This window comes from Salmo salar, chromosome ssa14, assembly GCF_905237065.1.
Source record: "Salmo salar chromosome ssa14, Ssal_v3.1, whole genome shotgun sequence".
Lineage (NCBI taxonomy): Eukaryota > Metazoa > Chordata > Actinopteri > Salmoniformes > Salmonidae > Salmo > Salmo salar.
Genome location: NC_059455.1, coordinates 12,895,509 through 12,920,856, shown reverse-complemented (window position 1 = coordinate 12,920,856; position 25,348 = coordinate 12,895,509). Strand labels below are relative to the sequence as shown.

Below are 25,348 nucleotides of genomic sequence, written 5' to 3'. Positions count from 1 at the left end.
TATAAGAGTACATGGCCATTTAAGGCCAGATTGTTCAAGATATTCAAACATTCATAGATGAACAGCAGGGTCAAATAATAATCAGTGGTTGTAGACTAGAGGGTGCAACAGGTCAGCACCTCAGGAGTAAACATCAGTTGGCTTTCCATAGCCGAGCATTCAGAGGTCGAGACAGCAGGTGCGGTAGAGATCAGGGTCAGGATTCCCTAGCAGCAGACAGAACAGTTGAAACTAGAGCAGCAGAATGACCAGTTGGACTGGGGACAGGCAGGGGTCATCAGGCCAGGTAGTCCGAGGCATGATCCTAGGGCTCAGGTCTTCTGGGAGGGGAATGAGAGAGGGAGAGGGAGAGAATTAGAGGGAGCATACTGTAATTTACACAGGACACCAGATATAACAGACTGACCCTAGCCCCCCGGCACAAAGATAATTGCAGCATAGATACTGGAGACGGGGTGGGTCGAGGGACCCTGTGGCCCCGTCCGACGATACTCCTGGACAGGGACGATCAGGAAGGATATAACCCCACCCACTATGCCAAAGCACAGCCCCCACACCACTAGAGGGATATCAACAGTCCAACAACTTATTACCCTGAGACAAGGCTGAGTATAGCCCATGAAGATCTCCTCCACCGCACAAGCCTGAGAGGGAGCAGAACTGGACAGGAAGATCACGTCTGTGACTCAACCCACTCAAGTGACGCACCCCTCATAGGGATGGCAGGGATGGAAGAGCACTAGTAAGCCAGTGACTCAGCCCCCGTAATAGGGTCAGAGGCAGAGAATCCCAGTGGAGAGAGGGGAGCCGGCCAGGCAGAGACAGCAAGGGCGGTTCGTCGCTCCCGTGCCTTGCCGTTCATAGGTAGGAACAAGCCAATGTAATGCTTTGTTGGTTAGCAGTAAAACCTTGAAATGTTTTTATTTTATTTATTTTTATTTCAGCTTTATTTAACCAGGCAGGCCCGTTGAGAACAATTTCTCCTTTACAACTGCAACCTGGCCAAGATAAAGCAAAGCAGTGTGACACAAACAACAACAGAGTTACACATGGAATAAACAAACATACAGTCAATAACAATAGAAAAGTCTATATACAGTGTGTGCAAATGAGGTAAGATAAGGGAGGTAAGGCAATAAATGGGCCATAGTGGTGAAATAATTACAATTTAGCAATTAAACACTGGAGTGAAAGATGTGCAGAAGATGAATGTGCAAGTAGAGATACTGGGGTGCAAAGGAGAAAGAAAAGAAACAGTATGGGGATGAGGTAGTTGGATGGGCGATTTACAGATGGGCTATGTACAGGTGCAGTGATCTGTGAGCTGCTCTGAGAGCTGGTGCTTAAAGTTAGAAAGGGAGACATGAGTCTCCAGCTTCAGTGATTTTTGCAATTCGTTCCAGTCATTGGCAGCAGAAAACTGGAAGGACAGGCAGCCAAAGTAGGAATTGGCTTTGGGGGTGACCAGTGATATATACCTGCTGGAGCGCGTGCTAAATGGATGGCACTGTGATGGACTGCATCCAATTTGCTGAGTAGAGTGTTGGAGGCTATTTTGTAAATGACATCACCGAAGTCAATGATCAGTAGGTAGGATAGTCAGTTTTACGAGGGTGTGTTTGGCAACATGAGTGAAGGATGCTTTGCTGCGAAATAGGAAGCCGGTTCTAGATTTCATTTTGGATTGGAGATGCTTAATGTGAGTCTGGAAGGTAAGTTTACAATCTAACCAGACACCTAGGTATTTGTAGTTGTCCACATATTCTAAGTCAGAACCGTCCAGAGTAGTGATGCTGGATGGGCGGTCAGGTGCGGGCAGCGATCGGTTGAAAAGCATGCATTTAGTTTTACTTGCATTTAAGAGCAGTTGGAGGCCACGGAAGGAGAGTTGTTTGGCATTGAAGCTCGTCTGGAGGTCAGTTAACACAGTGTCCAAAGAAGGGCCAGAAGTATACAGAATGGTGTTGTCTGCGTAGAGGTGGATCAGTAAATCACCAGCAGCAAGAGCGACATCATTGATGTATACAGAGAAAAAAGCCGGCCTGAGAATTGAACCCCACAGAGACTGGCAGAGGTCCGGACAACAGGTCCTCCGATTTGACACACGGGAAGTAGTTGGTGAACCAGGTGAGACAGTCATTTGAGAAACCAAGGCTGTTGAGTCTGCCGATAAGAATGTGGTGTTTGACAGTCGATGTGGTGTTTGAGTCGAAAGCCTTGGCCAGGTCGATGAATACAGCTGCACAGTATTGTCTCTTATCGATGGCAGTTATGATATCGTTTAGGACCTTGAGCGTGGCTGAGGTGCACCCATGACCAGCTCGGAAACCAGATTGCATAGCGGAGAAGGTACGGTGGGATTCAAAATAGTCAGTGATCTGTTTGTTAACTTGGCTTTTGAAGACCTTAGAAAGGCAGGGTAGGATAGATATAGGTCTGTAACAGTTTGGGTCTAGAGTGTCTCCCCCTTTGAAGAGGGGGATGACCGCGGCAGCTTTCCAATCTTTGGGGATCTCAGACAATACGAAAGAGAGGGTGAACAGGCTAGTAATAGGTGTTGCAACAATTGCGGCAGTTAATTTTAGAAAGAGAGGGTCTAGATTGTCTAGCCTGGCTGATTTGTAGGGGTCCAGATTTTGCAGCTTTTTCAGAACATCGGCTATCTGGATTTGGGTGAAGGAGAAATGGGGGAGGCTTGGGCAAGTTGCTGTGGGGGGTGCAGGGCTGTTGACCGGGGTAGGGGTAGCCAGGTGGAAAGCATGGCCAGCCGTAGAAAAATGCTTATTGAAATTCTCGATTATCTAGGATTTATCGGAGGTGACAGTGTTTCCTAGCCTCAGTGCAGTGCGCAGCTGGGAGGAGGTGCTCTTATTCTCCATGGACTTTACAGTGTCCCAGAACTTTTTGGAGTTTGTGCTACAGGATGCAAATTTCTGTTTGAAAAAGCTAGCCTTTGCTTTCCTAACTGCCTGTGTATATTGGTTCCTAACTTCCCTGAAAAGTTGCATATCGCGGGGGCTATTCGATACTAATGCAGTATGCCACAGGATGTTTTTGTGCTGGTCAAGGGCAGTCAGGTCTGGAGTGAACCAACGGCTAAATCTGTTCTTGGTTCTACAATTTTTTTGAATGGGGCATGCTTATTTAAGATGATGAGGAAGGCACTTTTAAAGAATAACCAGGCATCCTCTACTGGTGGGATGAGTTCAATATCCTTCCAGGATACCTGGGCCAGGTTGATTAGAAAGCGCTGCTCGCTGAAGTGTTTTAGGGAACATTTGACAGTGATTTGGTCATTTGACCGCAAACCCATTACGGACACAGGAAATGAAACAGTGATCGCTGAGATCCTGCTTGAAGACAGCAGAGGTGTATTTGGAGGGCAGGTTGGTTAGGATGATATCTATGAGGGTGCCCGTGTTTATGGATTTGGGGTTGTACTGGTAGGTTCATTGATAATTTGTGTGAGATTGAGGGCATCTAGCTTAGATTGTAGGACGGCCAGGGTGTTAAACATTTCCCAGTTTAGGTTACCTAACAGTACGAGCTCTGACGATAGATGGGGGGCAATCAATTCACATGTGGTGTCCAGGGCACAGCTGGGAGCAGAAGGTGGTCTATAGCAAGCGGCAATGGTGAGAGACTTGTTTCTGGGAAGGTGGATTTTTAAAAGTAGCAGCTAAAATAGTTTGGGCACAGACCTGGATAGTATGACAGAACTGCAAGCTAACTCCGCCACCTTTGGCAGTTCTATCTTGTTAGAAAATGTTATAGTTAGGGATGGACATTTCAGGGGTTTTGGTGGCCTTCCTAAGCCAGGATTCAGACACGGCTAAGACATCTGGGTTGGCAGAGTGTGCTAAAGTAGTGACTAAAACAAACTTAGGGAGGAGGCTTCTAATGTTAACATGCATGAAACCAAGGCTTTTACGGTTACAGAAGTCAACAAATGAGAGCGCCTGGGGAATGGGAGTGGAGCTAGGCACTGCAGGGCCTGGATTAACCTCTACATCACCAAAGGAACAGAGGAGGAGTAGGTTAAGGGTACGACTAAAGACTATAAGAACTGGTCGTCTAGTGCGTTCAGAACAGAGTAAAAGGAGCAGGTTTCTGGGCACAGAAGAATAGATTCAAGGCATAATGTACAGATAAGGGTATGGTAGGATGTGAATGTGGAGGTAAACCTAGGCATTGAGTGATGATGAGAGAGGTATTGTCTCTAGAGACACCATTTAAACCAGGTGAGGTCACCGCATGTGTGTGAGATGGAACAAAAGGGTTAGCTAAGGCATATTGAGCAGGGCTGGAGGCTCTACAGTGAAATAAGACAATCACTAACCAAAACAGCAATGGACAAGGCATATTGACATTAGGGAGAGGAATGCGCAGCCGAGTGATCATGGGGTCTAAGTGAGTAGCTAGGCGGGTTGGAGACACGGTGATTCAGACAGCTAGCGGGCTGGGGCTAGCAGAAGGGCCGTAGGGGGACGTCGCGACGGAAGAGTCAGTTGTAGCCCCCTCGGTCGGTTACATTGGCAGACCAGTCGTGATGGATCGGCAGGGCTCCGTTTAGTAAAAGGGTCCAGGCCAATTGGCAAAATAGGTATTGTAGCCGAAGAAAATTGGCTGATGGACCTCTTCAGCTAACAGTCCTATACGCTGTAGACAGCTAGCGGGCCGCGGCTAGCAGATGGCCATTCAGGGGATGTCGTGACGGAGGAGCCTGTTGAGAACCCCATCGGGCGGATTATGTCGGTAAACCAGTCGTGAAGGATCGGCGGGGCTCCGTATCAGCAGTACAAAGGGTCCAAGCCAATTGGCAAAATAGGTATTGTAGCCCAATGAGTGGCTGATGGACCTCTTCAGCTAGCCGGGAGATGGGCCTAGGATAGGCTAGCTCCAGGCTAATTGGTGCTTGCTTCGGGACAGAGACATTAGCCAGGAGTAGCCACTCGGAGAGCAGCTAGCTAGCTGCGATGATCTAGGTGAAAAGGTTCAGAGCTTGCAGTAGGAATCCGGAGATGTGGAGAAAATTAGTCTGGGTTGAATCGCGCTGTGCAGAAAGGCAGGAGTTGTCCAGGCTAAAGGTTAGCTGATGACCGCTAGCAGTGGCTAGCTGACTACTAGCTAGTTAGCTGGCTAGCTTCTGTTGGGGGTTCCGGTTCTAAAGTAAAGAAAATAGCAGATCCATACCACATTGGGTGAGGCGGGTTGCAGGAGAGTATGTTGGAGTTGAGGTTAAAAGATAAATACAAAATACATGCAAAGAAAAAAAAAATATATATATATATACACACACATATATATATATACACACAAGACACGACAAGACAAAGACAAAGACGCCTGACTGCTACGCCATCTTGGAAATCAGCCTTAGCCTTAAAAAGAAGCCAATGTAGAGAGGCTAGCACTGGAGTAATATGATTACATTTTGGGGTTTTAGTCAGGATTCTAGCAGCTGTGTTTATCACTAACTGAAGTTTATTTAGTGCTTTATCTGGGTAGCCAGAGAGTAGAGCATTGCAGTAGTCTAATCTAGAAGTGACAAAAGCATGGATTAGTTTTTCTGCATAATTTTTTGATGAAAAGTTGCAGATTTTTGCAATGTTACGAAGATGGGAAAAAGCTGTCCTTGAAATATTCCTGATAGCAGTGAAAACTAACATTGTGTTTCCGAATGACATCACCAAGAGGTAGAATATATAGTGAAAACAATAGTGGTCCTAAAACGGAACCTTGAGGAACGCCTAAACGTACAATTGATTTGTCAGAGAACATACCATCCACAGAGACGAAATGATATCATTCCAACAGATAAGATCTAAACCAGGCAAGAACTTGTCCGTGTAGACCATTTAGGGTTTATAATCTCTCCAAAAGAATGGTGATCGATGGTGTCAAAAGCAGCACTAAGGTCTACGAGCACGAGGACAGATGCAGAGCCTTGATCTGACGCCATTAAAAAGTAATTTACCACCTTCACGATGGCAGTCTCAGTGCTATGATGGGGTCTAAAAGCAGACTGAAACATTTCGTATACAACAGCTTTTTACGTTTTTCTTTTTAAGGAATGGGAGATTCGATATAGACCGATTTTTTTTTTTTTTATTTTCCCGGGTGAAAGTTTGGCTTTTTCAAGAGAATCTTTATTACTGCCACTTTTAGTGAGTTTGGTACACATCCGGTGGATAGAGAGCCGTTTATTATGTTCAACATAGGAGGGCCAAGCACAGGAAGCAGCTCTTTCAGTAGTTTAGTTGGAATAGGGTCCAGTATGCAGCTTGAAGGTTTAGAGGCCATGATTATTTTCATCATTGTGTCAAGAGATATAGTACTAAAACACTTTAGTGTTTCCCTTGATCCTAGGTCCTGGCAGAGTTGTGCAGACTCAGGACAACAGAGCTTTGGAGGAATACGCAGATTTAAAGATGGGTCCGTAATTTGCTTTCTAATGATCATGATGAGTTTGTCTCTGTGAATGGTTTGTCCTCTGACAAATCAACTGTAAATTTCGGTGTTCCTCAAGGTTCCGTTTTAGGACCCCTATTGTTTTCACTATATATTTTACCTCTTGGGGATGTCATTCGATAACATAATGTTAAATTTCACTGCTATGCGGATGACACACAGCTGTACATTTCAATGAATCATGGTGAAGCCCCAAAATTGCCCTCGTTAGAAGCCTGTGTTTCAGACATAAGGAAGTGGATGGCTGCAAACGTTCTACTTTTAAACTCGGACAAAACAGAGATGCTTGTTCTAGGTCCCAAGAAACAAAGAGATCTTCTGTTGAATCTGACAATTAATCTTGATGGTTGTACAGTCGTCTCAAATAAAACTGTGAAGGACCTCGGCGTTACTCTGGACCCTGATCTCTCTTTTGAAGAACATATCAAGACTGTTTCAAGGACAGCTTTTTTCCATCTACGTAACATTGCAAAAATCTGAAACTTTCTGTCCAAAAAGGATGCAGAAAAATTCATCCATGCTTTTGTTACTTCTAGGTTGGACTACTGCAATGCTCTACTTTCCGGCAACCCGGATAAAGCACTAAATAAACTTCAGTTAGTGCTAAATACGGCTGCTAGAATCCTGACTAGAACCCAAAAAATGTATCATATTACTCCAGTGCTAGCCTCCCTACACTGGCTTCCTGTTAAGGCAAGGGCTTATTTCAAGGTTTTACTGCTAACCTACAAAGCACTACATGGGCTTGCTCCTACCTATCTTTCCGATTTGGTCCTGCCTTACATATCTACACGTACGCCATGGTCACAAGACGCAGGCCTCCTAATTGTCCCTAGAATTTCTAAGCAAACAGCTGGAGGCAGGGCTTTCTCCTATAGAGCTCCATTTTTATGGAATGGTCTGCCTACCCATGTGAGAGATGCAGACTCGGTCTCAACATTTAAGTCTTTACTGAAGACTCATCTCTGCCCTTGCTGTCTCTGCCTGGCCGGTTCCCCTCTCTCCACTGGGATTCTCAGCCTCTAACCCTATTTCAGGGGCTGAGTCACTGGCTTACTGGTGCTCTTCTATGCCGTCCCTAGGAGGGGTGTGTCACTTGAGTGGGTTGAGTCACTGACATGGTCTTCCTGTCTGGGTTGGCGCCCCCCCTTGGGTTGTGCCTTGGCGGAGATCTTTGTGGGCTATACTCGGCCTTGTCTCAGGATGGTAAGTTGGTGGTTGAAGATATCCCTCTAGTGGTGTGGGGGCTGTGCTTTGGCAAAGTGGGTGGGGTTATATCCTGTCTGTTTGGCCCTGTCTGGGGGTATCATCAGATGGGGCCACAGTGTCTCCTGACCCCCCCTGTCTCAGCCTCCAGTATTTATGCTGCAGTAGTTTATGTGTCAGGGGGCTAGGGTCAGTCTGTTATATCTGGAGTATTTCTCCTGTCTTATCCGGTGTCCTGTGTGAATTCAAGTATGCTCTCTATTTCTCTCTTTCTTTCTTTCTCTCTCTCGGAGGACCTGAGCCCTAGGACCATGCTTCAGGACTACCTGGCATGATGACTCCTTGCTGTCCCCAGTCCACCTGGCCATGCTGCTGCTCCAGTTTCAACTGTTCTGCCTGCGGCTATGGAACCCTGACCTGTTCACCGGACGTGCTATCTGTCCCAGACCTGCTGTTTTCAACTCTCTAGAGACAGCAGGAGCGGTAGAGATACTCTTAATGATCGTCTTTTCCTAGCCACCGTGCTTCTACACCTGCATTGCTTGCTGTTTGGGGTTTTAGTCTGGGTTTCTGTTCAGCACTTTGAGATATCAGCTGATGTAAGAAGGGCTATATAAATACATTTGATTTAATATGATATGTATGAAAAGGTTTTTGGTAAATTGCAAAATGTGTTCAGTATGCCATTTTCATTTGAGACTAAGTGTAATGTCATGGAACATCAAGACAATATTACAAAGACTATTGAACCTAATTGAATTGACAACCACACTAACAGTCACTGACGTGATACAAATGGACACTTGATAATGAATTGATGTTACTATTTTTTCATCTGTATTTGATGTTATTGTAGACTGTGGTTTATATCAAAGTATTAACTCGAGTCATGATTATTTGTCTTATGTAGGCCGAACTAAAATATTATGTTAATTGTTTGATGCTCGAGTGGATATTTTTAACCATGTTCTCATAGTGCTATTAACATTCTCAGTATTCCAAAAAGGGTAAAAACCCTTGAATGAGCAAAGGGGGTCCTTTGCACTCTGAAATTTGCCTCAAGAATAGTGGCATTACGTCATTCAGTAGCGCGTTGTACTTTGGTAGTTCCTCAAACTTTTCCCGACGGAGACTCAAAAGACGACTGCGCGTCTGGCATGCTGGGGCCATAGGATACTCCCACCATCTAGGAATTTGGGACTTTCCTTCCATATAAGGACATTTTGATGTCAATCACAATCCAGAGAAAGGAAAAGGTGGAGCCTAAAATCGATTATGGAAGGAAACAAATTCGTATAAACGTTTTTCATTGGTTGCAAAAAAAAAGGAAGTGTTTAGTTCACTCTGGAGTTAACTGGAAGAGAAACGAAAAGAAAGGAAACTGATACAAAAGGAGCCATACGAAAAACAAAGTACTCCTTTATAATCATGTCTGGCTCATCATTTAACAGAGGTCCTGCCTATGGGTTTTCTGCGGAAGTCAAAAGCAAGGTAAGTGTTCACGGAGTCGAGTTAAGTGCGAATGAATCACTTGCCTTGTGCTATTATACTGATACAGTGAAGTATATTATAGAATACTTGTTTTATTTATAGAAAAATGTGTATGCCTAGGTATTTTAGGCTACGATGTGAAACGGTATTGACATGGAACGGGCAATGACTTTTTGGAATTGCCTAAATAAAGCGCAGGTCTTTTATCAACAATTACAAAAGTTTTACCAGCTCCGCGCTATGAATATACTTCTGAAAATATTGTTCATTAATATGACAGAATGATAATACACCTTTTTTTTAAGTTGGTTTAGTTTTGGGAAGCGCTTAAAAAAGCATGGGCGTTGCCCATGATATTGGCAATGTGGCAAGTTGAAATATGCGTATCATTAGCTTACATAGTGAAACTGGTCAGTACTCTCTAGAGTTGTATGTCTTTCATTCATCAATGTCCCTGAGTTTGATATCACCCACCCAGAGGTCACACATGCTATCGTGATAGCAACTCCTGCATCCTGCGCTGCTGTAGGTTGGGGCCTTGGTGAACGTCATTTGCACTGCGCCGACGTGATGCGTGTTTAGACAATTGACTCCACAAAACAGTCCAAATAGAAATATGTTCTCATTCATAACATATGCATATTCAAAAGTTAACCTTAACAGGAGACCGTGCCTGTGTCCTCCATCCAGAACATCAATATCACAACCAGGAGTTAACCTACTCCCTCAAGCCAAATATAACTTCTATCCCACATGTACTGTTAAAAAGAACAATTGGAGCAACCTTTGTTCTTGTCCTTAATTTCTTTTATTGTGTAGGCCTAAACTTGTTACACTTTTTCAGTGTAATAGGATAAATGGAATCTAAACTCTCTGCAAAAGCCCCCAACCTGGCTCTTTACTTGTCAATAGAGAAGACTAATATAATGCCATTTTCTCCTTATCTTTCATAAACAACTAACTTAACCCATCATGTTCGAAGTTATGTTGTACAAAAGAATACTCAGGTCTCCACGCTGCTACCATAATCCACCTTGGACTCTACAAGGTATCGAAAGCGTTCCACAGGGATGCTGGCCCATGTTGACTCCAATGCTTCCCACATTTGTGTCAAGTTGTTTGCTGTGCTTTGGGTGGTGGACCATTCTTGATACACACAGGAGTCTGTTGAGTGTGAAAAACCCAGCAGTGTTGCAGTTCTTGAGACAATTTGTTGCACCTACTACCATACCCCGTTCAAAGGCACTTAAATCTTTTGTCTTGCCCAGTCACCGTCTAAATGGCACACATACACAATCCATGTCTCAATTGTCTCGAGGCTTAAAAATCCCTCTCTAACCTGTCTCCTCCCCTTCATCTACACTGATTTGAACTGAATTTAACAAGTGACATCAGTAAGAGATCATGGCTTTCACCTGGTCAATCTATGTCATGGAAAGAGCATTTCTTAATATTTGGAAACTGTACATGCATTATGGTCTCTGTCCTGGGTGAGGGGTCCCATTCCTCCAGTTTACCATTGGCCCTCAGAACACACCGTACTGGTAGCCAAGTGGATGTAAAGCTTTTGGTTTCTTCTCACACTAAAGAATGATGTCCATGAGCTCTGGTCTTTCCCGCCCTTGATTCAATGTGTTATTCAATTAGTTTTGGTTAACCCAGACCAAACAGGCACCGCTGGCCACCAATTGTGTATAATTATTTGAAGTACGCATTGCACGTAGTTCTCATAAATACCAGTGGAAACAGTCATGTAAAATAAAGTGGAACCAACATGTTACCTACATATGTTTTGGTTGTGTCAACCTTTTCCAAGACTTTAGGTGAAACTTAAAGGCTTCCTATAATGAACTTTTTACCCCCCCTTCCAGATTGCTGGAAAGTATGACCCTCAGAGAGAGGAGGAGCTAAGGGTCTGGATCGAGGATGTGACAGGATGTGTTATTGGGGAGGACTTCCAGAAAGGCCTGAAAAATGGTGTCATCCTGTGCGAGTAAGCTTATAAATGGGGCCAGCATCCATCATCCTATTTGTAGTGTCACCCTAATCATAATATGTAAGATGAGGCTTTATTGAGCCACATTGTATTGTTCAGCCAGTGCTTTTAACCAAAGACAACACAAATCATAAACATTCAGCCAGATACAGCATAATAAACCAAATGATACAATCCATGAATGTCCTGACTGTCCTCATAGTTGTCAGCTGTATTGTACTGTACACTGTAATGATTATGCTCTACAGACAATTTTCTCCTCTGATTCCTTCGGTTGCCTATGAGGTACTGAAGTCTAAGTCAGCAAATTCTCTCTTCCTCCTCTAGACTGATCAACAAACTTCAACCTGGCTCTGTGAAAAAGATCAACTCGTCCACCATGAATTGGCATCAGGTGAGCAGCTTGGATTGTTCTCGCTACATAAGACTTGCCAGTACATCAACAGACTTGTACTGTACTTTGCCAGGTGGTTTTACAGTTAGAGAATACATCTGAGCTGTTGTGCTGACCAAGCCTGTTTTTTTGTTTTTTTTTACTAACATAAAAGCAGAGGTAGATTATTATTAGAGATGCAACTTTCTCTGGACCAGAGACTGTACTGAAGTAGAACATGGGTTAGAATAAGGTTTGAGGGGGTGTGGTGTATATGGCCAATATACCACGGCTAAGGGCTGTTCTTATGCAGGAAGCAACGCAGAGTGCCTGGATACAGCCCTTAGCTGTGGTATATTGGCCATATACCACAAACCCCCGAGGTGCTTCATTGCTATTATAAACTGGTTACCAATGTAATTAGAGCAGTAAAAATAAACATGTTTTCATACCCGTGGAATACAGTCTGATATACCTCATCTGTCAGCCAACCAGCATTCAGTGTTCGAACCACCCAGTTTATAATGTGGAATATAGTGAGAACTCGGTGTGCAAGAGTTATCCGTTTAACTACATTTCTTAATTCTTTGCTATGATAGCCATAAAGTGGTTATGACACCCCAAAATGATTGAGAAGCTCTTTACTCATTTTGTCCTCAATGGCGCTTTTCTGTTTCTAGCTGGAGAACATCACCAACTTCATCAAATCCATCCAAACGTATGGCCTGAAGCCCCACGATATCTTTGAGGCCAATGACCTCTTTGAGAGTGGGAACATGACCCAGGTCCAGAGCACCCTGTTGTCTCTTGCTGGCACGGTAAGACTTTCAGTATTAAAACCTTAATTATTATTTTTTTTGTTGTTGCTTGCACCCCTCATGAGAAGAGCATCTTCTGTATTTTATTTTAGCCGACGCTTCTGTAATTTCCACTTGCATGAATCGTTTATTGTACAGATTAAATGGCTGACCTTGCACTAATGCTCTGTACAACATGGTTTTTAGCTTCAGGAACATCTTTATGAAGATAACATAATGGTGTCCCGTCTTTATCAACATATGGTTTAGGAAGTGGGATCCGACTACAACAAGCCCCTAATATTGTGTCCAGTAGGATCTTGACGCATCCAACCGTGTTGTGATTTCTGTACACTTTCCCCTGCAGGCCAAGACCAAGGGCTGCCAGTCCCGAGTGGACATTGGGGTGAAGTACGCAGACAAACAGGAGAGGCTATTCGACGAGGAGAAGATGAAGGCCGGACATTGTGTCATCGGACTGCAGGTCTGAGGGCATGGTCGAGGGAAGATATTTAGGGCTGGGTGTACAGAACTTATTTTTTGGGTGCTGAGATTTATTTGAAATTTTTCTCCCGCACTGGTGTTTTGGTCCACCCCTACAGGAGTAATAAAGGCCTGGTGGACTTCAACATTTTTCCAATTTTTATTTGTATTTATTCTGATTTATACATACATTCTCGCAGCTATGTATAAGGGAATGTGTTGACAGTGATGCCACTGAGGAGCATGTTTTTCTTTTTGCAGTTGCCAGCTCTGTTGCGATCTTGCCAAACAAGATGGCAGTAGTAAGATGTTGCCAGTCAGCAATATAACAGGCTAACCCAGAGACAGACTGGCCTCCATGTTATTGTTCTTATGAAACTCCTAATTTCATTGCATCTCGGCCTAACTTCTACTTAGTTTGGATATTTCCTATAGACGGGTTGCATGTCGGATTACATCAATGATTCCTAACATTTATAAGCCCTTTGGTATAACTTATATTTGAGCCAAGAATAATATTGTTGGTTTTAATGCCATCTACTCAAAAGGATTAGCTGTCTGTCTGAAAGTCTCTCCATCTGGGTGGGGGTGTGTGTGTTGTAGTTCTCTACTCATTCTTTGCCGTTTTCCCTTTAATAACCGATACGTCTCTTTCCGCAGATGGGGACGAATAAGTGTGCCAGCCAGGCGGGCATGAACGCATACGGCACCAGGAGGCACCTTTACGACCACAAGGCTCACATCCTGCCCCCCATGGACAACTCTACCATCAGTCTGCAAATGGGCACCAACAAGGGGGCCAGCCAGGTAAAAGGAAATACAAGTTCTCACTCAATCATCTCACCATGTCTTAAAACTGTATCAATATTGTCAATGGGGGGAACTAACTGCTTCAGTAGACTTTGGCTGTTTCTAATGGAGTCTTGTTTATTCAGATGAGTACAAATATTAATTCACTGCCAACTAATTCATCTTTCCCTTCCTCTACTCTTCAGGCTGGCATGACAGCTCCAGGAACCCGCCGTGCCATCTACGACCAGAAGCTGGGCACAGACAAGTGTGACAACAGCACCATGTCGCTGCAGATGGGCTCCAACGCAGGTGCCAACCAGAGCGGGCAGAACTTTGGCCTGGGTCGTCAGATCTACGACGCCAAGTACTGCCCCAAGAATGAGGAGGGGGTGAACGGGGCCGGGGCCGACTATGTTGCCGACTACCAAGACGAGGGTTACCAAGAATACAAAGATGACACGGTGCCGGTGTACCAAGAAGAGGGGACGGATTATTAAGTGGGTTGTGCTTGTTGAAGATGGTAGAAACCTCAATGAAGGTGTTATCAAAGTTATTAGTAACATATGATTTTCCACCTTTTGGGTGATCTCATTTTGGTGTTGGACAATAGTTCCCTCTTACCCTCATTAATTGCTGGTTAGGACAAATATACACATATCCCACATGTACTATATATTAGTAGGTTTTTATATACCTGTTGAAATGGCTATACGTATGTTTTTTTTAAAAGTGTAACTGCTAAAGCCAGTGCTGGTGTCTGAGCTGTGATTAGCTTTTTTCTCACAGGGAATTTTGTAAAGTGCCAAAGCCCCCTTGCCAGTTTCCCCCTATACTAATGTAAGTAGGTCGATTATTATTTTTTTTAGTTCATTTTTTTCTTTTATTTATTTTTATAAAGGGGTGGTATTTATGCCAAGGATTTTCATATACAAATATTGCCTAGAATCCATCTAAGATGGGTTTCAAAGATTTAAAAATCATCTGTGTTGAGACGGGAAAAAGAAAGCGTTTAAACTTTCATTGGAATGTAGATTTTAAAAAAGAATTCAGTTCAAAAAATGGATTGTTCCATATTTGGAATTTACCCATCCTTGTATTTATATGCCTAAAAGTCATATTGTTAATGTAAGCTATTTACATTTCCTTAACTGATGTGAATTTGTTAACTGTTTGTATCCCTTCAGTACTTTTACTTGGTAATATAAAAGACAAGATGTTTTGTAGTATCTGTTGAGAACGAGAAAATAATGTGTTTTGTGAACATACCACCGTCTCATTAATCTCCCATTCTGTTCACTTTTTATGTATGCTGAGTACTGATCAAATCATTTAAAAAATATATATTTTAGGAAATATTTTGTTTGCAAAATCAGAACTGGAGCCAAGGTTTGTTTTCTTTGGGTTAGAGTATCTTGGAAAAAAAACATTCAGGCTTTCAACATTCCATGCTGGATACTGGATTCATTTTGTCAGGTCTCTTCATTGTTTAATGTTTTACTGGATTCACTGACTGAAAAGAGGACCAGACTTATTTTAGATTTTTATCTCTGCCATTCAAAGGGAACTTTTTTTTTTTTTATATTTCTGATTTAAATATTTTTTTTTTTTTACCTAGACTGAAGGAATTTGCTTTTACTACCTTTGGTATTATATACATTCCTTGTGCTCTGCTACGGGTCCGTCTTTTTAATATGAATGGAAACATCTGTTAACGTTTGGAAGTGTACATGACTAAAGTGAAATAAAGATGGACATTGAATACCAACCAGACTGATGTTACAATTAAAGAGTGTCTCATTAGTTACATGTTTAGCAAAGCTTGTGCTAGGATCATTAATTCATGTGGCTTTAGTTCGTGGATTATCTAGCATAAGCAATATTGTCTAAACAATGTCTGCATACCATAGCCGGACATACTAATTTCATGGTATGTGAAAAATGCAGTGCTGTAGGCGTGGGGATTTGGGTCTCCTAAGGGAATAGAGAAGTGTGTGTGTGTGTGTGTGAGCTAAAACGTAGCGCCCTTGAACAAGCCCAGTGCTGCTAGATATCTGATTTACAAAGGAGCTGCACTGGTAGCCCTTGCTCTGCTTGACTAGCAGTTGGTGCAGATGATTTACAAATCAGTTGAAGCTGCACATGCGTTGACACCGCAGCAACTGGGAGCACTATCAAAATATCTAAGCCAACTCTTATGTAACTTGGGTAAGTAGGCAGAAAACAAAGGGCTGTTGAAATATTATTTAGAATACTTTCCAGGTGGTGGGCCAATGAAAATATCAAGATGTATGACTGAAGTTATTCTCAACTTTAAAGGACATTGGCTTGTTCAATGCATGTGACCTTGTTGCCAGCTGTACAGTCCTTTTGGACTGACGCATGGCTTGTCTATTTGCTCAGACGCAGCTCATCATGCGGTGGTCACCTGTAGGTTTAACAACAAAGCAGGTAGGATTAACTAAACCGGTTTCAAGTGCAGTACGTTTTCGGTAACACACTCACTGCCTATTGTGCCTAGAGCTGTAATCCCCTTCCGTCAGGCCCCTTGGTTCTGGTCAGGGAGAAGAGCACTGCTTTGGCACCCAAAGCCTTGGTGTCAGCAGTGCCAAGCAGCAGGGTAAGGACTCCTCTACTGAAACTTACCCCACAAGAGTAGCCGTTGTGTCACTGTGGTAGTGTTATAACTGTGTAATATAGTACAATATTGAGAGAGGGACCCCTTGTGGATGTTTAATTTTCTAAAATAGCTGATCAGCTTTTTAAACGTTTGACTTGAATGGCACCTGACCACATCTTGTCACTTCCCTCTCTCTTCAACATCTCGTTATGACATGGACAGGTTCAGGGTGTTGTTCAGAGCCAGGCCAAGACAAGCAGACGTCATTATAGTAGCTTGGACCCTCACTAACAAAATGGCACCTGTGCTCCGGAAGGTATCATCCTGATCATTCTATGTAACAAAATATTTCTTCCTCCAAAGGGTTGAATGGAAACTGTGAGCATATTTGGATTCATGCCTTGTGAATGTCTTGACTACAATATCAGTTCCTTGTGATGTCCTTGTTCTGAGTGGCCAGTATTCTCTCTCTTTCCTTTTCGAACAGGTTTATGACTAAATGCTGGAACCCAGATATGTGATTTCAATGTTTGATTAAACCCATCTTCATATGTGTTTTTTCCTTCTCACATGCATCATGTCTGACGGTCACACTTCCGTGTTAAACATTCCGTTTAGTATCTCACAGAAGCTTGTGGTTTGTTAGCACTAACCTTGTCCTTGCATTCCACTAAATATAACCTATACTTCAGTATGTTCTGACCACATAGAGCTACAGTGAGGGAAAAAAGTATTTGATCCCCTGCTGATTTTGTACGTTTGCCCACTGACAAAGAAATTATCAGTCTATAATTTTAATGGTAGGTTTATTTGAACAGTGAGAGACAGAATAACAACAACAAAAAATCCAGAAAAACATGTCAAAAATATTATAAAATGATTTGCATTTTAATAAGGGAAATAAGTATTTGACCCCTCTGCAAAACATGACTTAGTACTTGGTGGCAAAACCCTTGTTGGCAATCACAGAGGTCAGACGTTTCTTGTAGTTGGCCACCAGGTTTGCACACATCTCAGGAGGGATTAAGGTTTCGAGGCTGACGTTTGGCAAGTCGAACCTTCAGCTCCCTCCACATATTTTCTATGGGATTAAGGTCTGGAGACTGGCTAGGCCACTCCAGGACCTTAATGTGCTTCTTCTTGAGCCACTCCTTTGTTGCCTTGGCCGTGTGTTTTGGGTCATTGTCATGCTGGAATACCTATCCATGACCCATTTTCAATGCCCTGGCTGAGGGAAGGAGGTTCTCACCCAAGATTTGACGGTACATGGTCCCGTCCATCGTCCCTTTGATGCGGTGAAGTTGTCCTGTCCCCTTAGCAGAAAAACACCCCCAAAGCATAATGTTTCCACCTCCATGTTTGACGGTGGAGATGGTGTTCTTGGGGTCATAGGCAGCATTCCTCCTCCTCCAAACACGGCGAGTTGAGTTGATGCCAAAGAGCTCCATTTTGGTCTCATCTGACCACAACACTTTCACCCAGTTGTCCTCTGAATCCTTCAGATGTTCATTGGCAAACTTCAGACGGGCATGTATATGTGCTTTCTTGAGCAGGTGGACCTTGCGGGCGCTGCAAGATTTCAGTCCTTCACGGAGTAGTGTGTTACCAATTGTTTTCTTGGTGACTATGGTCCCAGCTGCCTTGAGATCATTGACAAGATCCTCCCGTGTAGTTCTGGGCTGATTCCTCACCGTTCTCATGATCATTGCAACTCCACGAGGTGAGATCTTGCATGGAGCCCCAGGCTGAGGGAGATTGAGAGTTCTTTTGTGTTTCTTCCATTTGCGAATAATCACACCAACTGTTGTCACCTTCTCACCAAGCTGCTTGGCGATGGTTTTGTAGCCCATTCCAGCCTTGTGTAGGTCTACAATCTTGTCCCTGACATCCTTGGGGAGCTCTTTGTTCTTGGCCATGGTGGAGAGTTTGGAATCTGATTGATTGATTGCTTCTGTGAACATTTGTCTTTTATACAGGTAACAAACTGAGATTAGGAGCAAATCAATTTATAACATTTTTGACATGCGTTTTTCTGGATTTTTTGGTTGTTATTCTGTCTCTCACTGTTCAAATAAACCTACCATTAAAATTATAGACTGATCATTTCTTTGTCAGTGGGCAAACATACAAAATCAGCAGGGGATCAAATACTTTTTTCCCTCACTGCCTCTCTTGGTTTGAGTTGTGACGTTCTCTTTAAACATGATGCTGCACCACTGCAGAAGGTCAAGTGTCGCTCCATTGTCATGGTTGAGATTTTCTGTAACATTCAATCCTGCAAAAGTTACAACAGCAGTGCTGACCCAGTACAAAACCAAGAAAGGGGAAAGCTACTGTTGTTCAAATCAGCACTTTGATTGATGATGAGTTGTGTATTTGTACATGAGGCATCATGAAAGAAAGTTGGCGATTGACGAGTTGGGTATGTAAAGTAATTTAATGTGAATATGTCATCATTTTTCTCACCGTCAGCTGTGCTAATGGAGGTGGCTACTACCATTAGTCTAATGCAGGATATGACCGCATTGTTCCAGTAGACATATACACTATATATACAAAAGTATGTGGACACTCCTTCAAATTAGTGGATTTGGCTATTTCAGCCACACCCGTTAATGACAGGTGTATAATATCGAGCACACCGCCATGCGATCTCCATAGACAAACACCGGTAGTAGAATGGCCTTACTGAAGAGCTCTGTGACTTTCAACGTGGCACGTCTAACGAGTCGGTTCGAAACATTTCTGCCCTGCTAGAGCTGCCCCGGTCAACTATAAGTGCTGTTATAGTGAAGTGGAAATGTCTCGGAGCAACAACGACTCAACCTCAAAGTGGTAGGCCACACAAGCTCACAGAACGAGACCGCCAAATGGAAAATCGTCTGTCCTCGGTTGCAACACTAACTACCGAGTTCCACATTTCCTCTGGAAGCAACATCTGCACAATAACTGTTCGCCGGGAGCTTCATGAAATGGGTTTTCATGGCCGAGCAGCCACACACAAGCCTAAAATCACCATGCGCAATTCCAAGTGTCGGCTGGAGTGGTGTAAAGCTCTCCGCCATTGGACTCTGGAGCAGTGGAAACACATTCTCTGGAGTGATTAATAACGATTCACCATCTGGCAGTCTGACGGACAAATCTGGGTAGAAAGCGAGGTCCATACAGAAATGGTTTGTCGAGATCGGTGTGGAAGAACTTGACTGGCCTGCACAGAGCCCTGACCTCAACACCATCGAACACCTTTGGGATGAACTGGAACGCCGACTGTGAGTCAGGCCTAATCGCCAAACATCAGTGCCCAACCTCACTAATGCTCTTGTGGCTGAATGGAAGCAAGTCCCCACAGCAATGTTTGAAGATCTAGCCTTCCCAGAAAAGTGGAGGCTGTTATATCAGCAAAGGGGGACCAACTCCATATTGATGCCCATGATTTGGAATGAGAAGAACGACGAGCAGGTGTCCACATACTTTTGCTCATGTTTTGTATGTATCAGGTAAGGAGAGTTGATACAGGCATTTACTGTCTTGTTCTTGTTTCTAGGCTGTCCTGCCACATCAGAAGCTCTGTTGTAAGGCACATTGCAGTAACAGAAGAAGATCAAGCAGACCTTGTACCGCAAACGAGGACCTGTTTCTACATGGTGTATTTACAGCTGGTGATTGACATTATACGGTGCAGTGAAATATGCTGGAGCAAATTAGGGTTAAGTGCCTTGCTCAAGGGCACGTCAACAGATGTTTCACCTTGTCGACTCGGGTATTTGAACCAGTGACCTTTCAGATACCATCCCAACGCTCTAACCGCTAGGCTACCTGCCTTTGTTGGTAAATAATAAAATGCTAATTTATTTTATCTCCTGCATATGTGCTATTGCATGTCAATGTATTTTTCTGTGAGGACTTTCATGAAAATGGATGACATTTTACATTTGTCATTTAGCAGACGCTCTACTCCAGAGCGAGTTACAGTATTGAGTGCAGTACCACCACCTACCGGTCCAGTGAAAAATACAACTATTTTGTATGGCCGGAAATGGATAACCGGATGTCTCTGTGAGTCGCGCGATATTGGGACCAACGAGAATTCGGAATGTTCTTTTCCCCGGAACATCAGGCAAGATGGTAGGTGACCAAATTTACAAGTACCCGAGTATGACAATCTATGTCCATCTCAGCAAAATTATAAAACATCCTATTTAATAAGTCATATATTTTGGTTCATCACCATTTGTCAATCCGTACATTGCTAAATTTTAGGATGGAACAAGATTGGCGCACCATGAAGCTTGGGATGTATGCTAATGACACAGGGTAGCCTGAAGTGCCAATGCTTTTCACCGAGTCACGTTATCTCTTTTAGAGACATGAGTTCGGCACGAAATCCCGACTAACACAGTCGCTAGGAATGTTCGATAGTATTTCACAGCAAATGCCTTGTTCAACATATAGCTGTTGTCGTTGGCTCACGATATCTACTGCGTTGAAGTAATGTACGTTGCTTCCTTAGGCGGAAGTTGAGATCAAGAAGAAGCGTACCTTCAGGAAGTTCACCTACAGGGGTGTTGACCTGGACCAGCTTCTGGACATGTCCTAGTGAGTAAACCAATTATTTCACTACTCCACCACTGTATTTGTCCATATTGGTTGCATTGTGGTATGTCGGTGAAAGCTCAGCTTTTACTGTGAGTGTATCCATCATACCAATGCTAAATGAACCCCATCTTGCAGAAGGGTGAAAGTCTGTGGCAGTGGCACTCGCTCTTTCGAAAGTTGGGTACATTTATGAATGGGCTGTGTTCCATTTGTTTTCTACATTTTGCATTTCATACAAATCATTATATAATGAATTGGGCTTTGACTAAATATGTTCACTTAAGGCCAACCAGTTTGGGGTTAAAAAGTAGTACAATTAGTGAAGGAACACTGACTGGCAGTCCGGATTCATTGTAATTTTTCATTCAACTCCCCTGTAAGTCTTCAGTCTGCTATTTGGAGCTGATGTTTAATGTACATCTGAAAATGTCCCTGGTGGAATTATGACCATACCCCCCTCTCCAGTGAGCAGCTAATGCAGTTGTACTGCGCCCGCCAGAGGAGGAGGCTAAACCGTGGCCTTCGCCGCAAGCAGCAATCCCTCCTGAAGCGCCTGCGTAAGGCCAAGAAGGAGGCTCCCCCCATGGAGAAGCCTGAGGTGGTGAAGACTCACCTCAGGGACATGGTCATCCTGCCTGAGATGGTCGGCTCCATGGTCGGAGTGTACAACGGCAAGACCTTCAACCAGGTTGAAATCAAGGTGAGGTTTGGGGGAGATCACTGGACTCACACACTCAATCATGGACACTCTTACTGACAGTTGTGGCTGCGTTAGGCAATGTATTGTTGTCTCTACCTTCTTGCCCTTTGTGCTGTTGTCTGTGCCCAATGTTTTTGTCATGATTTGTGCTGCTACCATGTTGTCTTAGGTCTCTCTTTATGTTGTGTTGTTTCTTTACGTGATGTGTGTTGTCCTATATTTTTAATCCCATCCCCGCAGGAGGCCTTTTGGTAGGCCGACATTGTAAATAAGAATTTGTTCTTAACTGACTTACCTAGTTTAATTAAAGGTTTCAATTTGTATTTATTTAAATGCAGCTAGCATGGCCGGCATCCCTTGAGATTGTAATTGTAAAAAATGGTTTGCTTTTCGCTGGTTTCCTCAAACTCTTGCCCCTCAAGTGCACGCTATTAATCTAAATTAGTCTCACCTTTTGCAACAACCCCTGATTTGTCCTGTAACACTTATTCTTCAAGTGTTATATAGTTAGAGAATGTAGTTACTATTTAGTCAAGGTTGTATTCTAGCTGAAATGTCAAGTAAAAGGATTGTCCTACTCAACACTAACGTTGTACATTTCTCTCTCCAGCCTGAGATGTGTGGCCACTACCTGGGGGAGTTCTCCATCACCTACAAGCCAGTCAAGCACGGTCGTCCCGGTATCGGAGCGACACATTCTTCCCGTTTCATCCCACTGAAGTAGAATGGCTGTGGTCTTTGTATAAATAAAATTTGAGTCCCCACACACTTGTCTGTTGGCTTTCAATTAAAAAATGTTTGCTTGAATTGTGACATGATAAAAAAATGTCTCCGTTGGACATGGTTTGAATTACCCTAAAGGAATTTGGTTGTAAATTGCCTTATGAGTTAAGCAAATGCATGAAATATGTGGACTTAACTGCCCAAAGATTTTTAAAAATTACTCTTGGTGCTTGTGCCAATGTGTCAAATTAATTGGGTCTGGTTTTTGTTTAATGGGCAGAGCTGAACTGTTGAGGCACAGGCACCAACACCTGTTTGCTAAATTTGCATAAAAATGACTACCACTGTAAAAGGGTAAAATGAGGTGGTCTGTGAGGTTGTCTATTGTTGGTTGTATTCGGTTCAAAGAACATGACTGCCAAACATTCACATGCATAATCAACAAAACCCTAGCTTGCACTGGCTGGTGCATGTCTAGTAAACTGAATTGTATAAAGGCAATATGGGCCTTCGCACAGTTTATTTTTTTAAAATATCTGCAATAATCGAGTAATTTACTGCTTGGGGAAACTCAATTCAATACCTACTGGTTGCATTGGAGTGCATACAATTTGTTATTTATAACAAGGAATAATTCTTGTCTCATGTCCAACCAGATAAAGACTTCTGGTCAGGCTTCGCTCGCGAAGAGGAGCCCAGGTTAAAGGTTGCTGGGTGTTCTTCGTGATCTACGTTTACGTCTAGCCGCATTGTGATTAGCGCCATGGCAGCAACTTTAAGACTTCCGTTTTGCCTTCAAAATAAAAGTCCGCGTTTTAACGCAATGTGTATGATACGAAATAATTTTTGCAGCTTTTCATAGTGTACAATAGGGGCGGATTGGCCATCTGGCAACGACAGATGGGCTGGACCATGTTTTAGGTGGGTGGGCTGGTCGAAATTTAAACAAATATTTAAGAAAAAACAAAGGTGCTGGCATTCCATGGAACTGTTAAGATTTTTTTGTAAAGATTGTTGTGCAATTTTTCTGTTAGAAACTCAGCAAAAAAAGAAACGTCCTCACTGTCAACTGCGTTTATTTTCAGCAAACTTAACATATGTAAATATTTGTATGAACATAAGATTCAACAACTGAGACATAAACTGAATAAGTTCCACAGACATGTGACTAACAGAAATGGAATAATGTGTCCCTAAACAAAGGGGGGGACAAAATCAAAAATAACAGTATCTGGTGTGGCCACAAGCTGCATTTAGTACTACAGTGCATCTCCTCCTCATGGACTGCACCAGATTTGCCAGTTCTTGCTGTGAGATGTTACCCCACTCTTCCACCAAGGCACCTGCAAGTTCCCGGACATTTCTGGGGGGAATGGCCCTTGCCCTCACCCTCCGATCCAACAGGTCCCAGACACGCTCAATGGGATTGAGATCTGGGCTCTTTACTGGCCATGGCAGAACACTGACATGCAGGAAATCACGCACAGAACGAGCAGTATGGATGGTAGCATTGTCAAGCTGGAGGGTCATGTCAGGAGGAGCCTGCAGGAAGGGTACCACATGAGGGAGGAGGATGTCATCCCTGTAACGCACAGCGTTGAGATTGCCTGCAATGACAACAAGCTCAGTCCGATGATGCTGTGACACACCGGCCCAGACCATGACGGACCCTCCACCTCCAAATTGATCCAGCTCCAGAGTACAGGCCTCAGTGTAACGCTCATTCCTTCGATGATAAACGCAAATCCGACCATCACCCCTGGTGAGGCAAAACCGCGACTGGATTTTTATGAATTATCTTTGAAAAACAAGGTACTGAAAAAGTGATGTTTTTTTTTTGTTGCTCAGTTTACTCATCTATAATGAGACTTTGGCTGATCAGTGGACAATGGCTGGTCACCCTAACAAGATGGGCTCAGGAATTCTGATAGGCTCAGCTTAGGTCACGCAAACTCACATTCAAAGTCATACGCGGCATCAGCAACAAGACCTGCTCTGACTGTCATTAGACAGCCAAGATCATGGATTGTAAAAAAACAGAAAGGGTGCCTAAAAATGTAGAAAGAGCACATTCTAAATTGTCACCTCACTCAAAACTTCATATTTTTTGGGCTGTTAAAATCATGATTTGGTCAAACAGTAAAGTGCATTATTATCCTCATGATCCCCCCCCCCCCCTTTTTATCCCCAATTGTGATCTTGTCTCATCTCTGCAACTCCCCAACACGCTCGGGAGAAGGTCAAGTCATGCGTCCTCCGAAACATGACTCGCCAAACAGCGCTTCTTAACACCCGCCCACTTAACCCGGAAGCCAGCTGCACCAATGTGTCGTGTCAGAGGAAACACCGTTCAACTGACGACCGAAGTCTGCCTGCAGGCGCCCGGCACTCCACAAGGAGTCACTAGAGCGCAATGAGCCAAGTAAAGCCCTCCTGGCCAAACCCTCCCCTATCCCGGACGACGCTGTGCCAATAGTGCGCTGCCCTATGGGACTCCCGGTCACGGCCAGTTGTGACACAGCCTGTGATCGAACCCGGTTCTATAGTGACACCTCAAGCACTGCGATGCAGTGCCACTCAGAAGGCCTATCCTCATGATTTGTGTAATGAAAGTTTCTGCCCAGCCCCTGTGGCATCGCTGGGGCTTTCTGCTGTGATGAGCGAGCCACTCTCCTCTCTCCCCCAAAGAGAGAAAAAGGTGTTCTGATCGTATAACATTCCAAAATGCAATTGCAGGAGAAACACAGCTTTGGAAGCTTCATCCACTCGTCCTTGTCGAAGAAAGGAGGGTCTCAGCTTTCTGTAGGTATAATTTATATTTCTTAACTCTCAATATTCAGTTCAATTGCAACTATTTTACCAACAAGATATTTGATAGGGCTTTGAGATATGGAGCAGCGCGTCGCGAAATGCGCACCGCCATTTCGAGGGCATAGGCCTATAGGTCTCATGGGTAGTACCCTACAACTGCAAAGTTTTTTTAGTACATAAAATGTACTGTTGCATGAATACATATAGTACTAGCATTGGGTATTATATTTAGAGTTAGCGATCTACACTGAACACAAATATAAACGCAACATGCAACAATTTGAAAGATTTT

The 25,348-nt window shown here is 43.5% G+C and overlaps 2 protein-coding genes and 1 non-coding gene across 3 annotated transcripts; all 3 read left to right on the top strand.

Annotated features, from left to right (window-relative positions):
• Positions 1–9,040: 9,040 nt before the first annotated feature.
• Positions 9,041–15,379, top strand: cnn2 (calponin 2). Its single transcript, NM_001140401.1, is given in 7 exon segments — positions 9,041–9,168; positions 11,040–11,161; positions 11,492–11,558; positions 12,218–12,355; positions 12,702–12,818; positions 13,478–13,624; positions 13,813–15,379. Coding segments are annotated over 7 exon segments (948 nt in total). The 5' UTR covers positions 9,041–9,105; the 3' UTR covers positions 14,107–15,379.
• A 4,944-nt stretch (positions 15,380–20,323) lies between these two features.
• On the top strand, positions 20,324–22,287 carry rs15 (40S ribosomal protein S15). The gene is given in 4 exon segments (NM_001140743.1): positions 20,324–20,351; positions 20,737–20,822; positions 21,288–21,522; positions 22,133–22,287. Coding segments are annotated over 4 exon segments (438 nt in total). The 5' UTR covers positions 20,324–20,348; the 3' UTR covers positions 22,247–22,287.
• LOC123726951 (small nucleolar RNA SNORA35) lies at positions 20,874–21,011 on the top strand. Its single transcript, XR_006759058.1, has one exon. It is a non-coding gene; the product is annotated as a small nucleolar RNA SNORA35 (small nucleolar RNA).
• Positions 22,288–25,348: the final 3,061 nt, after the last annotated feature.